The sequence below is a fragment of the Narcine bancroftii genome, chromosome 3, assembly GCF_036971445.1.
Source record: "Narcine bancroftii isolate sNarBan1 chromosome 3, sNarBan1.hap1, whole genome shotgun sequence".
Lineage (NCBI taxonomy): Eukaryota > Metazoa > Chordata > Chondrichthyes > Torpediniformes > Narcinidae > Narcine > Narcine bancroftii.
In genome coordinates this window covers 361,800,089-361,817,232 of record NC_091471.1, presented here as the reverse complement: position 1 = coordinate 361,817,232, position 17,144 = coordinate 361,800,089, and the positions used below count along the sequence as shown (strand labels likewise).

The window sequence follows — 17,144 nt, the reverse complement described above, 5'->3', positions numbered from 1 at the left end:
CCTTTAGGTGGGATGTGAGTGTGGAAAAAAGATTGAGAAGACAAATAATTCATTTGTAAAACAGAATGATTCTCAATCCACTTTAACAAACTTAATCTGGCATCATGTTGGCTTTAGCAACTAGAATTTGACCTTGCACTGTTGCAAAGTGAACTGGCTGAATCAGAGAGTTTAAAATCAAGCTATTGAGCAAAACATTGGGCTGGATTATGCTACCTTCTAGCTGGTAGTCTAGGCTGGTAGTCTAGGCTGGTAGTCTAGGCTGGTAGTCTAGGCTGGTAGTCTAGGCTGGTAGTCTAGCCTGGTAGTCTAGCCTGGTAGTCTAGCCTGGTAGTCTAGCCTGGTAGTCTAGCCTGGTAGTCTAGCCTGGTAGTCTAGCCTGGTAGTCTAGCCTGGTAGTCTAGCCTGGTAGTCTAGCCTGGTAGTCTAGCCTGGTAGTCTAGCCTGGTAGTCTAGCCTGGTAGTCTAGCCTGGTAGTCTAGCCTGGTAGTCTAGCCTGGTAGTCTAGGCTGGTAGTCTAGGCTGGTAGTCTAGGCTGGTAGTCTAGGCTGGTAGTCTAGGCTGGTAGTCTAGCCTGGTAGTCTAGCCTGGTAGTCTAGGCCGGTAGTCTAGGCCGGTAGTCTAGGCCGGTAGTCTAGGCCGGTAGTCTAGGCCGGTAGTCTAGGCCGGTAGTCTAGGCCGGTAGTCTAGGCCGGTAGTCTAGGCCGGTAGTCTAGGCCGGTAGTCTAGGCCGGTAGTCTAGGCCGGTAGTCTAGCCTGGTAGTCTAGCCTGGTAGTCTAGGCTGGTAGTCTAGGCTGGTAGTCTAGGCTGGTAGTCTAGGCTGGTAGTCTAACCTGGTAGTCTAGGCTGGTAGTCTAACCTGGTAGTCTAGCCTGGTAGTATAGCCTGGTAGTCTAGCCTGGTAGTCTAGCCTGGTAGTCTAGCCTGGTAGTCTAGCCTGGTAGTCTAGCCTGGTAGTCTAGCCTGGTAGTCTAGCCTGGTAGTCTAGCCTGGTAGTCTAGCCTGGTAGTCTAGCCTGGTAGTCTAGGCCGGTAGTCTAGGCCGGTAGTCTAGGCCGGTAGTCTAGGCCGGTAGTCTAGGCCGGTAGTCTAGGCCGGTAGTCTAGGCCGGTAGTCTAGGCCGGTAGTCTAGGCCGGTAGTCTAGGCCGGTAGTCTAGGCCGGTAGTCTAGGCCGGTAGTCTAGGCCGGTAGTCTAGGCCGGTAGTCTAGGCCGGTAGTCTAGGCCGGTAGTCTAGGCCGGCAGTCTAGGCCGGCAGTCTAGTCCGGCAGTCTAGGCCGGCAGTCTAGGCCGGCAGTCTAGGCCGGCAGTCTAGGCCGGCAGTCTAGCCGGCAGTCTAGGCCGGCAGTCTAGGCCGGCAGTCTAGGCCGGCAGTCTAGGCCGGCAGTCTAGGCCGGCAGTCTAGGCCGGCAGTCTAGGCCGCTAGTCTAGGCCGCTAGTCTAGGCCGGTAGTCCCACGTTGATACATCTATTCTCTTTGTGGTCCAGCTAATGTTGCCGTGCCTCAGCATTGGAACAAGGAAGTCAGAGACAAACTGGCGCACGTGACCCTCATGCTCTACTGCTGAATCCCACCACAATATAATGAGCTGAAGGGTTCAATCAACGCACATGATATCTAGTCTCTGGGGTACTTGACCCCATCAATAGCTGGCAAAAGAATCATGACCTCAGTCACATGAATCTTGTGTAGAAAACGCAAGTTCCTCTTTATGATCAAGATATTTTAAATTAATTTCTAGGAATTAGGCAGCTCTTAATTAAATTCATTTAAAAAAATGTTATTTAAAGCCGCCTGACTGCTTTTAAATGTCTGATTGTCAAAATTCTGTGAGAGCTGACAGCTTTCATTGGGTCTTCTCCACCTTGCAGGCTGACTCCCTAGTGTTGAAAGTAAGCTTAGCCGATCGTCTGTATCCAAATCAGGTCAATGCACACCGTAGAGTGGTGAACCAGAGCTGCACACGCTGCTCAGTTAAAAACATTTCATATTTTATATCAGAAAATAAGACCTTGTTTTTAAAAAAAACACACATTTTATCTCAAATTAGGGGAACGAGGAATATAATTTGAGAAGAAAAAAAATGAGTGCCAATTTGCTCATGGAGTTAGATGTCTTGAAGGTAAATATCATTTATTTAAAAATTATAAATAAAATTAATATTACAGCCAAAACCACAGGTGGAAGTAAAATCAAGTGAAATTAAACTCAAAGAATATTTTGTTTTGAGTTACATACCTTTAGTTTCACAGCAATAACAAATCAACCCAGCAACCAAAATGAACATCATAATGGGTCCTATACAGACACCAATGGTCAATGACTGGTTATTGGAATCTGAAAAGTAGTACCATACAGATCATTGTTTTCTTTCTGTTGCATACAAGTTGTTGAATCGATTCCAGGCCGCAATCAAAGCAGGAAACAAGCGTTGAGGACTAAGCTGGAACAGGCATGAATTTATTAAATGGTGGAACAGAGGCAAGAGGCACTCCTGCTTCCTAAGTTCAACTCCAAATGGATAGGGGTTGAATGAGTCAAAAGGGAACAGATGAAATTTGGTGCAGACACAGGTGAGTGATGAATTTTGGTGGAATGATTGAGAGACAGCAATGATGTGATGACACAGTTTTAACTGGTGTGCAGGAAAAGAGGCTTGAGTGGGTTAAAATGATTGAATTGGGATACATTGCGGTTAAGTTACTGACAACCTGACAAAGTTGTGCGTCATTGATCTCAAAATATGACTTTGAAGCTCAACATGGCAAGTGGGACATTTAAATTCGACTAATGAATAAATAAACCTGGGATTTACAAACAACAGAGACAGTAATGGGATCTAAAAGTACTGGATTTCCATAAAAAGCCCATCTGGAACTTCAGCCACCCACACACATAGTTCAACCTACTTGTCACTCCAATCCACTGTCTTCATCATTTGGAATGACAAATTTTGACGTTGCACTGATTTGCATGCTTCAGAAATGAATAAATACATTTTGAGAAAGTCGCTCATTGAACAAAAGCAGGAAGTTAAAAAGAAAACAAGAAATTTACTCATTAAACACAGAGAAGGCCACAGTGAAGTATTGTGCCTTGTTCTGGTCACAACAGCTTAGGAAGTTGGTAGAAGCACTGGGATGGGCGCAGGAAAGAGTTACTTGAATGGCTCCAGGAATAAAGGTTTGTGGTAAAAGTTTGTTGGATGGGAGAGGCTTGGGTAGTTCTCCTTGAAGCGAAAAAAAATTGACAGGAGATTTGATAGGGGTGTGCAAAATCATGGCTGGTTGAGACAGGATAAAAAGAAGGAAGCAGATGGTTCAAGAACCAGAAGGCACAGACTGAATTTGGGGTGTAAAGAAAAATCAAGAAAGCAAGGGGAAAAAATTTTTCTGAACAATGATTCACAGAGATCTGGAATTCATTACAGGCAGTGGTGTTCAAACAGAATCGATCACAGCAGCAAAACAAAATGAGCTGGAAAGACACAACAGAGAATAATTCCGTTTTAGGGAAAGATCAGTAAATGGGATAATGGGACAGGTCCAGTAAGAGCCGTATCTCCATTGTTGGTGGATTGCCTTCTGTGCCAAAACAATTCACTGATTCAAAGTCTGCAGAGTCAGGATTGTTAATATGCAATACACATATTTTTGAACTTGGCAGTTAATCCTGAAGTGACTCTAAATTGACAGCCTTATTCAAGGTATGTTTGCCAGTAGTTGCAGGGTGGATATTTAATCTTTAAAAAAAGCTAAAAATGAGAATATAAAATGATATTTAAATTGTCAGCATTGCGTCTTCCTTTATAAACGTGAAAATCTTCACCACAGAAGGAATTCAGATTTCAACAATTGATGAATTGCCTAAGAAGGACTTTACCTTGCTCTGGTACTTCAATCCTGTTGCTAAGGTGACCATGCATTGAACAGTAGTACCCCCCTGTGTTTGCTGTCTCGATAATGAATTGGTTACCCTCTGTAGTGTTGGTCACATTCTTATCTGGGAACACAAAATGCCACCTGTAGACTTCTGTAGTTTCATAAGTCACAGTACAATTGAGGGTAAGTTGTTGACCCAGAACCGGAGGGTCTGGATTTGAGGTCAATCTAACGGACAAATCTGAAAAGAAATTCAGAACAGAAATTTTAGCGCACGGTCTTTAAAAAGTATATATTTTAAGATTTAGTCCTGGGAATTCTATGCTTTCTGAATGGTTATATCTGACTTGAAAATGGATATTAATGAGGAAATAAATATATTTAATTTCCTGATATTAAATTTTTCGACATGCACAGTATGTGCATGAGCCCATGCCACCCAATTAACCTCCAACTACCATATGTTTTGAACGGTGGGCGGAACCCGTAATACCCAGAGAACATACAAACTCCTCACAGACTGCACTGGATTCGAACCCCAGTTAATCTCTTGTCCGTCAAAACATCTTAAATCTGTCCAATAGAAGAATCTCCGATGCAAAGGTGTGCCTTGCCAAGTATTTCAATCCTATTGTTAATCTGTCATAATATTAAGAGGCAGATAGTAGGGGGGTGGGGGGGGGGGCAGGGGGCTGTTTTTTCAGTAATGATTTGATTCTCATTGTACCTAGTAATGATCTTAACCCATGTTACAAAGAGTTCTCTATGATTTTTTTTAAGCTACTTTGCAAATGAGTATGTTGGTGTGTCATCTTAAAACCAGATCGAAAGCATAGATGATATTTTGCAAATTAAATTACAGCAGAAACTTTGTCTTTACAAATGCACCCATAGATTCATAAAAGCCTTCTCGTGTTTGAAATGTCACAATTCCCTGGTTTGATGAGCTAATCTTGTATTTGAGCTGCCCCTCAATCTCTGCTGGAGTCCATTGAAGTTTAACACCCTTAACTTATCTTTTCCCAGTGGCAAAAGGAAAATATTGGTTACAACTGTACCAGTAGTATTCATGGATCACCCAGAGCCGCAGGGCATTAAGAATTCAAGGATCTGTGTAGGAAGGAGGAAGGTGGGTGGTAGAAGCACAACTGACTTACAGGAAAGGTGACGCAGCCACTACCATGTTGAAAGAGAGCAGTTAGAAGCTATCTTTTGCGTGGAACCCCAATAACAGTTGGTTTATGTACGCTCTTTAACACACTTGCTTCACTAAAGCACTGCCAAGAAAATAAAATAACACCAAGTAGGTTTTTTGGGAGGAGCACTTGGCAAAGTGGCAACTCTGTCTTCCTGACAGTGGGCAAATTTAATTACTGTCGTGCATGTTACATTCCAAATTTGACAATAATGGAACCTTTATTTTTAGGTGACAATGAGGTAGGAGCTAAAGAGCTCTTTAAATAAGATGAGAAGGAATTGAAGTGTAATTCACATTGCTAAAGGGAGTGGATTCCTTTTGCAAGTGCTCATGAACCTGGAAGTGTCTCAGCATAGAAATGAGGAGGGTTGGTGAATACAAAGAAACTACAGGTATTCCCTGACTTGGAACTTACATCCATTCACACATCGATCAAAAATTTGTTTAAAAATATAAAGAAAAAATATAAAATTTACATGATTTATGTTGTATTTGACAAAATATAACAGGGACAGAGGGAATTTAGGAGCCAAAAAGTGCATACTCACCTTGTTAGTCAACATCATGGGTCAGTAGGCTGGTCGCAGCCATCTTGATGACTGCACATGCATGAGTCTTTGGTTGGTGCATGCGCGGTTTGCATATTGGAGTTTGTTTAGCACATGCATGAGAGTTAGGGGCATTAATTATTTTAGCTCAGTCATTTCTATGGGGTTAGTGCTTTGTACTGGACGTCAGATGTGGGAACCATGGGTGAGTCCCACCCTCCCAAATAGCCACATCTGCGTCAGGTGCACCGAGATGCAGTTCCTTAAGGACCGAGTTGGGGAACTGGAGCTGCAACTTGAGGACCTACGGCTGGTAAGGGCGAGTGAGGAGTTGATAGATTCAACTTTCAGGGATATAGTTACCCCAAGACCAGATGTGTCAGGTAAGTGGGTAACTGTCAGGGGTGGGAAGAAAAATACCAGGAAAATGGAGAGCACACCTGTGAATATACCTCTCAGTTACAGGTATATTTTGTTGGATGCTGTTGAGGGAGATGATCTGACAGAAGCTGGCAGCAGTGACCAGGTCGCTGGCACTGAGCCTGGCATGGTGGACCAAAAGCTAAAGAGGAATGCAGTGGTCATTGGGGACTCCATTGTCAGAAATACAGACAGGAGATTCTGTGAGCCAGATAGGTACGCCCGCATGGTGTGCTGCCTCCCTGGTGCAATGGTGCGGGATATCTCAAATCGGGTCCAGGGTATTCTAAAAGGGGAAGGCGAACAGCCTGATGTCTTGGTACATGTGGGTACCAATGACATAGATAAAAAGGAGGAAGTACTGAAAAAGGATTACAGAGAACTAGGACAGAAACTAAGAAATAGGACAGTCAGGGTGGTGATCTCTGGTTTGCTACCTGTGCCAAGTGCAACTGAGGACAAAAATGGAAGGTTAAGAAAAATGAATGTGTGGCTGAGGGGCTGGTGTAAGGGACAGGGTTTTGGCTTCTTGGATCATTGGGATCTCTTTCGGGGAAGGTATGACCTCTACAAGAAGGATGGGTTACACCTAAACCCAAAAGGGGTCAATATATTGGCAGCTAGGTTTGGTACAGCCTTCGGGTGCGGTTTAAACTAATTTGGCAGGGGGGTGGGAACCTGTATGATAGGGCAAAGGACAGAAAAGATAAAACAGGAAAAGTTAGGTTAGGCAGCGAAAGTAAAAAATCAGAAAGAGCAAGGAGGGTGAAAAAAGCAAATCTGAAGGCTTTATATCTTAATGCAAGAAGGATTCAGAACAAGGTAGATGAATTAGCTGTGGAAATTGAGATAAACAAATATGATTTGATTGGGATTACAGAAACATGGCTGCAGGGTGGGCAAGCCTGGGAACTTAACATCCCGGGGTATTCGATATTTAGGAGGGATCGGCAAGAAATAAAAGGGGGTGGGGTAGTATTGATGGTGAGAGAAGGGACTGACACGATTGACAGGAAGGATATTAACTCAGAAGATGCGGAATCTATATGGGTAGAACTGAGGAATAGCAAGGGGCGGAAAACGTTAATGGGGGTGATATATAGGCCTCCAAATAGTAGTGGAGGTGAGGGAAGGCATTAAAAGAGAAATTAGAAAAGCGTGCAATAAGGGAACAGCTGTCATCATGGGAGACTTTAATTTGCATATAGATTGGACTAGTCAAATTGGTAAAAATACAGAGGAGGAGGAATTCCTTGAATGTTAACTGGACGGTTATCTAGACCAATATGTCGAGGAACCAACTCGGGAGCAGGCCATTTTAGATTGGGTATTATGCAATGATAAGGGGCTAATCAACAATCTTGTTGTGTGAGGCCCTTTGGGCAGGAGCGATCACAATATGATCGAATTCTCACTCGACATGGAGAGTGATGAAATTAAAACCGAGACGAAGGTCCTGAATTTAAATAAAGGGAATTATGACGGTATGAGACGGGAGTTGAGTAAGATTGATTGGGTGGTGTTTATGGGGGAGTTGACTGTGGATAGACAATGGAAAGCATTCACAGATCTAATGGAGAAATTGCAAAAATCGTTTATACCGGTTTGGCATAAAAATAAACCAAAAAAGGTGACTCAACCGTGGATAACAAGGGAAATTAGAGACAGCATTGGGTCCAAAGAGAGAGCATATCAATTGGCCAAAAAAAGTACCGCAACCGAAGACTGGGAACAGTTCAAGATGCACCAAAGGTGGACAAAGGGATTAATCAAGAGAGCAAAAATAAATTACGAAAGTAAGCTTGCGGCAAATATAAAAACCGACTGCAAAAGCTTTTATAAATATGTCAAGAGGAAAAGATTGGTGAAATCCAGAGTAGGTCCTTTGCAGTCGGAATCAGGGGAATATATAATGGGGAATAAGGAAATGGCAGACCAATTAAATATTTACTTTAGTTCTGTTTTTACAAGAGAGGATACAAATAACCTCCCAAGGATGTTGGGAAACATAGAGATGAATGCAAGGGAGGGACTGAAAGAAATCAGTATCTCTAAGGACATGGTCTTGAGGAAATTGATGGGATTGAAGGCAGATAAATCCCAAGGGACTGATAATCTACATCCTACGGTACTCAAGGAAGTGTCCATTCAGATAGCAGATGCTTTAAGAATTATTTTCCAGAACTCGAAAGACTCAGGATCAGTACCCATGGATTGGAGGGTAGCTAATGTTACCCCACTATTTAAAAAGGTGGGTAGAGAAAAAGCGGGGAATTATCGGCCGGTGAGCCTTACATCAGTAGTGGGCAAAATGATGGAATCCATTATTAAGGATGTAATAGCGGAGCATATGACTAGCAGAGAAGGGATCGGACAGAAGCAACATGGATTTACAAAAGGTAAATCGTGCTTGACAAATCTATTGGAATTCTTTGAGATGGTGACAGGTAAAATAGATGGGGGAGAACCAGTGGATGTGGTGTACCTGGACTTCCAAAAGGCCTTCGATAAGGTCCCGCATAAACGACTGGCTTCCAAAATCAAGGCTCATGGGATTGGGGGCAAAGTATTGATGTGGATTGAGAACTGGCTGGCAGGTAGAAGACAGAGTTGGGATAAATGGCTCGTTTTCTGAGTGGCAGGCGGTGACCAGTGGGGTACCACAGGGATCTGTACTGGGGCCCCAGCTGTTCACAATTTACATTAATGATCTGGATGAGGGGATTGGATGTAATATCTCCAAATTTGCAGATGACACTAAGCTAGGAGGGGTTGTGTGCACGGAAGAGGGGGTCAGGAAGCTCCAGTGTGATTTGGATAAATTGAGGGACTGGGCAGATACATGGCAAATGCACTACAATGTGGATAAATGTGAGGTTATCCACTTTGGTAATACAAACTGGAGGGCAGATTACTATTTGAATGGCAATAGATTAAGAGATGGGAAAGTGCAGAGAGACCTAGGGGTACTTGTACATCAGTCTCTGAAGGCGAGCATGCAGGTACAGCAGGTGGTTAAAAAGGCAAATGGTATGTTGGCCTTCATATCAAGAGGGTTTGAGTATAGGAACAAGGATACCTTACTGCAGCTGTACAGGGCCTTGGTGAGACCCCACCTGGAGTATTGTGTGCAGTTTTGGTCACCTTATCTAAGGAAGGATGTTCTTGCAATGGAGGGAGTGCAGAGGCGATTCACCAGGCTGATACCTGGAATGGCAGGAATGACTTATGAGGAAAGATTGCGCAATTTGGGATGGTACTCGCTGGAGTTTAGAAGATTGAGAGGGGATCTCATAGAGACATATAAAATTCTGGCAGGACTGGACAGAATGGATGCAGATGGGATGTTTCCAATGGTGGGGGAGTCCAGAACCCGAGGCCATGGTTCGAGGATAATAGGCAAACCATTTAGGACCGAGATGAGGAGGAATTTCTATACCCAGAAAGTGGTGAATCTGTGGATTCATTGCCACAGAGGGCAGTGGAGGCAGGTTCATTAAATATATTTAAGAGGGAATTAGATCTGTTTCTTCAGTATAAGGGTATTAAAGGTTACGGAGAGAAGGCGGGGACGGGGTACTGAACTTTAAGATCAGCCATGATCTCGTTGAATGGCGGAGCAGGCTCGAAGGGTCGAATGACCTACTCCTGCTCCTATCTTCTATGTTTCTATGAATTCAATATCATTAGGGCGCTTAACTCTCACACATGCGCCAACTAAACTCCAATACATGAACCACACATGCACAGAAATCAACATGGCAGGACCCAGCCTATGGTCCCTGGAATGCTGATTAACAGGTATGCACATTTTGGCTCTTACATGGCCACTATCCCTGTTATATTCTGTCAAATACAACATCAATTACATAAATTTTATATTCTTTCTTTATTTTTTTGAACAAATGTACGCAATTCTGACATGGATCCAATCTGAGATACGACCGATCCTGTGGTCCACATTATGGTTGTAAGTCAGGGAGTACCCGTACAGAGAACAAAGAAAACATAGAGATTTTCTTTTCAAAATATGATGAGAATCTGAAATTTAGGCTTTGTTTAAACAGGAATAGATCAGCAGAGCGAGCACGTAAACAGACTCTACAATAGAACTTCAAGAAAAATCCTATCTGCTTGTGGCAAAATCCCATCCAGCTCACCTTGTTCTGCTTCTCAGAAATTTTTTGAACTCTCCAAGGTCTGGTTTCCCACATTCCCTTTAAAAGTTACAAGTTCTGCAGAAAATTCATTGTGCTAGTGTGCAACTTCTAAAAAGAACTGTTGGTGCTTAAACAAATTAACATCCAGTAGTCCCGAAGATGACCAGTTCCACACCCATGGGTGCTGGATGACCCGAGTTTTATTGAACTAGGTTCGTCCACAGCGGACGCATACTGCTGGAGATGTATGAGGACATTTACCTTTTACAATGTGCACAGCAAGCATCTGCTTCAAAGAGAAAGGATAAAATTAAAAATCACAAAAATTAGAATAGAAAATTGATAGTTTTCATACCTATAATCAGCTCTCTGCTGTACTTTGAATCAAATCCATTCTCAGCTTTGCATTTGAGGGTCATGAGTAACTCACTGATAGCTAGTGGCACAATGAATTCTGCTTTTCTCTGACTCTCTGCAACGTAGGTCTTCAGTAATGTTTTGTTTCCATACAAAGTGTATTTTATTGGCAAGGATCCTTGATGCGACAAACAGTAAATAGTTGAAATTATTGCTTCATTGATCTTATGGTCAATTTTTGCAGAAATCTCAGGATTGGATACTGGAACTTAAGAAGCAAAAGGAAAATATAAGTAACATTTGAAAAATAATATATCTTTTAAACTTCCTTTTAAAAATATAGATTTTCAAGCATGTAAATGAACCAGTGTAGAGTGGTTCCAAGATTATTGTTTATTGAGCAATCTGTTGGTGTCCTAAAACACATTCAACATATTACAACAATCAAAATGCAGTCACAAGGAGAATGTTTCAATATTGAAATAACTTGGGCGGCTCCAGCCTAGATAGCAGAGTCCAACAAAAGGTACACGACTGCCTTTAGTTGGCCAAGAAATGTGAGCTTTCCCCCCATCCTCCTATTGAGCATCAATGCCATTTTGCTCTTGAAATAGTGCAACTGCTGTACAAGAGGCTTTATAGCCTCTAACCCAGGCTACTGTTATTAGTCACTTGGATGACTGGACTAAAATTCACTCAGTGCAAGACTTGGACTTTGACAAAACTTTCATCTTAAAGCAACAGTAGGCCAATTGCACATTCATACCCAGTAGTACCCGGTGTTATTTTCCGTGTGGGATGCAATGTTCTATTGGTCTGCATTAATGATCCACATTTACAAATTGAAATCTTATCTCAACAGCTGAGGACATTAAATTGTTAAATAATTCCTGATTCGGGAATTCAGACAAACGCACACACAACCAGAAAGGAATCTGTAGTTAACATGTTCAATGATTACACTGGACAACAAATTTTTCAAAATATTTGCTTTCTGAACAAAAATTGGGGATTATGATGGACAACTTCAAGCTGAACACCTAGATAATATCAGATTTGCTGTATAGCATTGGAAGTTGGAGAAACATTAAATTAACTTTTAAGTCAATTTAGCATTTTTCATTGCTTTGTGATACTGAAATGTTGTTAGTTCAACTGATCTAAAAATGTTTTGCCCTTTATTTTCGCTTGTACTCAATATCCGATGCCTCTTGTGCCAGTGTTCAGTTGTCGACCAGCTTGATGGGCTTTCAGTTGCCATGATACTACTGTTCCATGGCCGCAATATCCTGGAGACACCTTTCACCGTGTTCGTCACCGACTGCAGCAAGGTCAGCAGGGAAGATGTCCAAGTGCGAATGCAGAAAATGAATTTTCAATGACACGTTGCACTTCATCATTTTGTATGGTTGAAGCATGTTCATCAACATGCGTTCAATCTATATCAGTGCCTGCACTGAGTTCATGCCCAGGTCGGCTTGGACGCACCAAAACACCTTGCTTTGTGGGAAATAAACCAGTAAAATATGTCAGGAAATCACAATATAGGTTATATCCAAAGAACGAAACGCGAGAGGAAATTTTTAAGGCAATTTTTGTGATCAGCCGCTCAAATTCCATAAAATACCACAGTGTTCAGGAAACAAAATCTTTCTTGTCCAGTGTTATTAGATTGGCCGTGGCCCAACTGATCCCCCCATTGATCATGGTCCTCTGGACGAAGCAGCTGGTGTCTCACAAAGCCACCAGTTTTTCACAAAAACTCAATTTCGTCCTTCATCAGATCCTGCTTTTGGAACTGAGCAACTACCTTCAATAGATTCAAGGGTTTTCCAGCTTCGTGTCAAAAGTGAGGATTTACCAAATCAAAATGTTCTGTTTGTGGCTTCGGATACTCAATCATCCACCCTTCCCCCCCCACCGCATGTCCTGGTATTATCTCTGGCTCCTCTCATTTCTCATCAAATCACTCACTTCCTTGGAATTGGGAAACAACTGTATTTTGTTTTCCTGTCCTATTCAAACTCAGAACAAACGAATAAGAGAATATCAAAGTCATTTAACTTTCACGGCATTTCTTTGACATTGTGTTTTTCTTTGCATTCATAGCTGCCAGTTTCATTGACCTAGATTATCAATAACTACACTGCATTTATTTCCTTTGAATGAAGATTTAGTTATTTTCTGTTTATTAAAGAACAATTGCCAGGCCACATTAGAACCACGCTTAACAAAGGAATATACAGTAAAAAAAAAACCCTGTTATCCGGAATTCAATCAAGTGTCAAAAAGAAAATTGCAGAAAATAGGTAAGAAGTGCAGAAGTTTAAAATTGGGGCACTTCATTGTTAGTTCTCCAATCCACACAACACACAATCTCAAGTAACCAGAAAGTACATTTATCCGGCATCTACCAAACCCATAGGTCCTAGATACCAAGGGTTTTACTGTATATTGAATTAAGTCATAATTCCCAAAAGCAGAGCTAAAAAAAATACCATGGTTTTATATCAGTTTTATGTCCCTTCACAAAGGAGTTCCGAACAGCTACCTGGCATTTAAAAACACCTTAAAGCTGATCTGCACACTGGAAGTGGCATCACAGTATGTATTTGGAGAGCACCCCTCATGCAGATATTTATTCAGAGGTGATTCCCAAAGGGTTGAGTTGATAAAAATCAAAATGTAAGGAATGATAAGGAAATTTACATTGAAAGCTTAGAGGCAGAGATAGGGAGGGCCAGTGAGGCCAGGGCCAAATGATGCAACCTTGGTAGCTGAGGCACATTATTGCATGATTTAAGGGATGAAAATGATAGATCTGAAACCACATTCGGGAAAGAAAAAGCTCGTCACTGATCTGGAGGAGGTTACAGAGAGATGGGAGGAGGTGGGGGGCGGGGGAGGCAGAGGCATGGGCAGCTTTTAATATAAATTTCAAAATCTAATTTGTGAAGCTTGGGGGTGGGGGAGGTCACACATAGAGGATGATGGGACTTGTGAGAGGTTGGGAGGAATTTTGAAAAAAATAACAAAAGAACAGGATATGAGCCGATAGAGCTGGGGAATGGTTGGGAATAGTCAGGAACTAACAAACCTGTGGATGTGAGTGCAACAGGGCAATCTGTCACTGGTTTGATGGAGGGAAAAGACCAGGGCCAAACAGGAACCAGAGATTATTACAAGAGAGAACAAAAGGAAGTTCAGGTTAAAGCAGCACGAGAAATCAGACAAGCAGTAATTCTGCATCAATGGAAAAAAAAACAACTGTATTTGCAGAAATTAAAGGGTCAGGTGAAAAAAGTAATGTTAGATCTGGTGAATTATTACAACTGAAAATAAAACTCTTTCTTTAGATGCTGATTTGTTATTTACATTATTTGTTTTTGTTACAAATGCACGATAAGTCTGTGATCCCTGCTACTCATCGTAACGGTTTCGGTAGAGGAGGAATCGAATATTCGATGTGCCCTCTTGTCATCAGATATTCTTATTCCTGTGTAGCTCCTGTAATTCACACCAACATTAATACTGTGAACGCAGCAACATTAGACAGACTGCAACAGTACAAGGTAGCTGACCATTGCTTTCTCAAGGGCAGTTGGGGATGGGCAGTAAACGTCGGTGTTTACAGTGAAGCTCACTTCCTGCAAATGAAAATAAATCTTCGGTCATAGATAAGGGACCCTTGTCACATACTGGCTTTGCTTCCTTTTCATTGTTCAGCTTATTCCCATCTGATTCACCTGGTCGATATTTGAAGTAAACTTCAGCAACTTAAATTTCCTTTAGGAGGCCCCTCGCTGTTTATTGTTTGGGTTTTATTGTGTTGTGTGTATACAGATATGGTTTCATGCAACATTTATTTGAAATAAATGCAAGATTCAGGAAAAATGATACCTGTACTTGGTTGTGATATAAATATCATGTGTTCTTTTCAGTGCTCCCCGAAAAAATTGAAAGCCATATTAGTAGCAAGAGGACAGAGTGTACTCCATGAAGGTGAAATCAACCACCAATAGTGGCTTGCAACCCCACCATTAATTGAGCTGAGCCATTCAAAAGGGACAAAGCTGCCAATTGAGTTCCTGGTTTGATTGTGATGGTAGATTTTGAGGTCAAGGAGTGTGCCAGGAATAACACCAAACAGAGCCAAGCTTCCTTAAAACCAAGGGATCAGATCAACTCTCCACAGTCCTGCTAACAGCTAACGGGAAGAGGAAACTCAAGAGATTGTTCCACCCTCAACAATGACAGGACTTAGCACGATGAGTGTTGAAGACAAATTAGATTAGCATCTAATTTGCTCAGCTGTGCCCTATTCAAGAAGAAGAGAATCCAACCAACTAATTATCACCTATACAGTCTCCTTCCAATGACTAAAGTGGTGGAAGGTGTTGACAGTACTGTAAAAATCCCTCCTATCCAGAATTCAAGCAACCGGCAAAAAAATGCAGAAAATAAATGGGTAAAAAATAGAGATAACGCCTCACCATTAGTTCTCCATTCCTGCAACACGCTGTCTCAAACAACTGAGAAATTCACTTATCTGGCATCTACTGGGATTTTAACTATTAGGTGCACTTTACCTCCAATAACCTACTCACTGATGCCAAATTTGGGATTCAACAGGATCCTTAGCTCCAAGTCTCATTTATGGGCTGATGCTGGTATGCTGAGCAAACGGATGGCTCTTTCAGTTAATCTTAACGTAATGCACCCTCAAAGATCCAGCAAATACTATGCATGCACGTTACCATTCCTGCCATCAGTTGTCGTTAAACGTCATTTCCCTCACACCTGGCAATCCTCATGTCAGTGCGGAGCGGAAGCAGCCAATCACAATGAAAACTGTCACAGGCAATAAGCAAGAAGGCATAAAGTACAATTAAATTAGTTACTAAGCACCATGAAGGTTGAAACATTCACATGACATTATGGGAAAAACAGGAGATATCATCTTTTTTTAATTAGTTTTAAATTTAATTCAATTTTGAAACATTTATCTGAAAGTTGTGATATAAAATTAGATTTTTGGCAGGAGGCCTCGCCTGAAGGAAAAAGAATCTCAGGGTTGTATGTGATGTCATGGATGTTGTTAGGTCTGCTTTGTTCATGAATGAGTGAGACAAACACCAGACTGAGTCGAAATCAGGGTTCTTTGTTCTTTATTACCGGATTGTAACACTTGCGACTAACCATGTTAGTCGGAGAATGCATTCTGCCGTTATCAGCAAAATGGTGATTTTTTATACCCTTGGATATGTGCTTAGAACATCATCATATCATTACTTGTCCAATGACTAAAACTGTTGCTATCCTTTCCCTGCTAGCTTCCTGCCTCTCAATCCATCAATGTCTCTCTTATCTTGTAAGTACAAGGATGCATTCACATCTTGTTACAGCCCTGCACATTCCCATCTCATGATGTTTTACCTTACAATGTACTCTGACAACAAATCTGAAATCTGGTTGAGAATCAGAAATTATGATTTAACATTTCTTGAAAACATTTGAATTTCAAGCTGCAGGATTCTTAACAGAATTAATAATTTGCAAATACCTCAATGCCTCATCATTTAATAACTTCCTCAATTGCACTAGGTAAAGTGGCAACACAGTACATCTGGTGAAGCAGTAAGGAACTATTGGAAACAACCTCTGGATTCCTGTGTTTAACCATGTGTTCTTATTGCTGTTAAATCTCCTCCATTATAATTGCATTCTCTGCATGAATTCTATTCCAATATTGCTGTTGGATTGCTCCTATCTGATACATTCCATTTAACTATGCAAGAAATTTCACTTCATAGAACTTTATCACAGAAATTTTGACACTGAATTACTCAAGAAAATATTCAGGCAAAACTTGGTCAAACTGGTAGGTTTTAAGAGTGTGAAATACAGCAGGGGTGTAAGGAGAGCGGGAAATGGAGCAATTAAATTCCAGAATAAGCAAGAGGCTGGAATTAGATAAACACTAATGCTTATAATATCTCAATGATCAAGAAGGATGCATCCATAGAGGGACCGATAAACAAGGCTACAAATTTTAAAGTCAACCTGTCATTGAACTGGGAGCCTAACGAGGACAATAGCACAGAGCGAGGATGAACAGAGCTCAGTTCAAAGAAGAACTTGTGAGGTTGCGTTTTAAATGATTTCTCTTTACAGAGAGTAAAACAAGAGAAGCTTACACCAAAATGTTAAAACAGTCAAGTTTAGAAATAGTGTTAGGATTCTGGACTTCCTAATGAAAAGATCATAGACTGTTCGGGTTGGCAGCCGAACGTCAAGCGTCATCATGGTGAGCCCTCATGATAAAGTGCTCAGCCAGAACCTGTTCATAAGATGTAAGAGCAGAGATAGGCTATTTAACCCATTGAGTATGACTCACCATGCAATCGTGAGGTGATCTATTTTACCCCCTCACCACCGCAGCTCAGTCTTCTCCCCATAGTCTTTGATGCCCTAGCTAATCAATCTCTATCTTAAATATGACCAATGATCTGGTCTCCATAACTGCCTGTGGGAACAAATTTCAGATTTACCACCATCTGGCTAAAGAAGTTCCTCCGCA

The 17,144-nt window shown here is 41.6% G+C and overlaps 1 protein-coding gene and 1 long non-coding RNA gene across 6 annotated transcripts in view; one reads left to right on the top strand and one right to left on the bottom strand.

Moving 5' to 3' along the window:
• The window catches only part of pecam1b (platelet and endothelial cell adhesion molecule 1b), a 52,280-nt gene that overhangs the window by 15,174 nt on the left and 19,962 nt on the right, over window positions 1-17,144 (bottom strand). For 3 of the 5 annotated variants that reach the window (XM_069930056.1, XM_069930058.1, XM_069930060.1), the window contains exons 3-5: window positions 10,563-10,832; window positions 3,883-4,122; window positions 2,239-2,337 (exon numbers count right to left, since the gene is read on the bottom strand). In XM_069930056.1, coding sequence (XP_069786157.1) covers window positions 2,239-2,337; window positions 3,883-4,122; window positions 10,563-10,832 — 609 coding nt within the window. The remainder of the gene's footprint in view (window positions 1-2,238; window positions 2,338-3,882; window positions 4,123-10,562; window positions 10,833-17,144) is intronic. The other 2 variants (XM_069930057.1, XM_069930059.1) reach the window with 2 other exon arrangements.
• LOC138759516 (uncharacterized) lies at window positions 1,920-12,256 on the top strand. The gene is made up of 3 exons (XR_011354897.1): window positions 1,920-2,122; window positions 2,388-2,573; window positions 11,785-12,256. It is a non-coding gene; the product is annotated as an uncharacterized lncRNA (long non-coding RNA).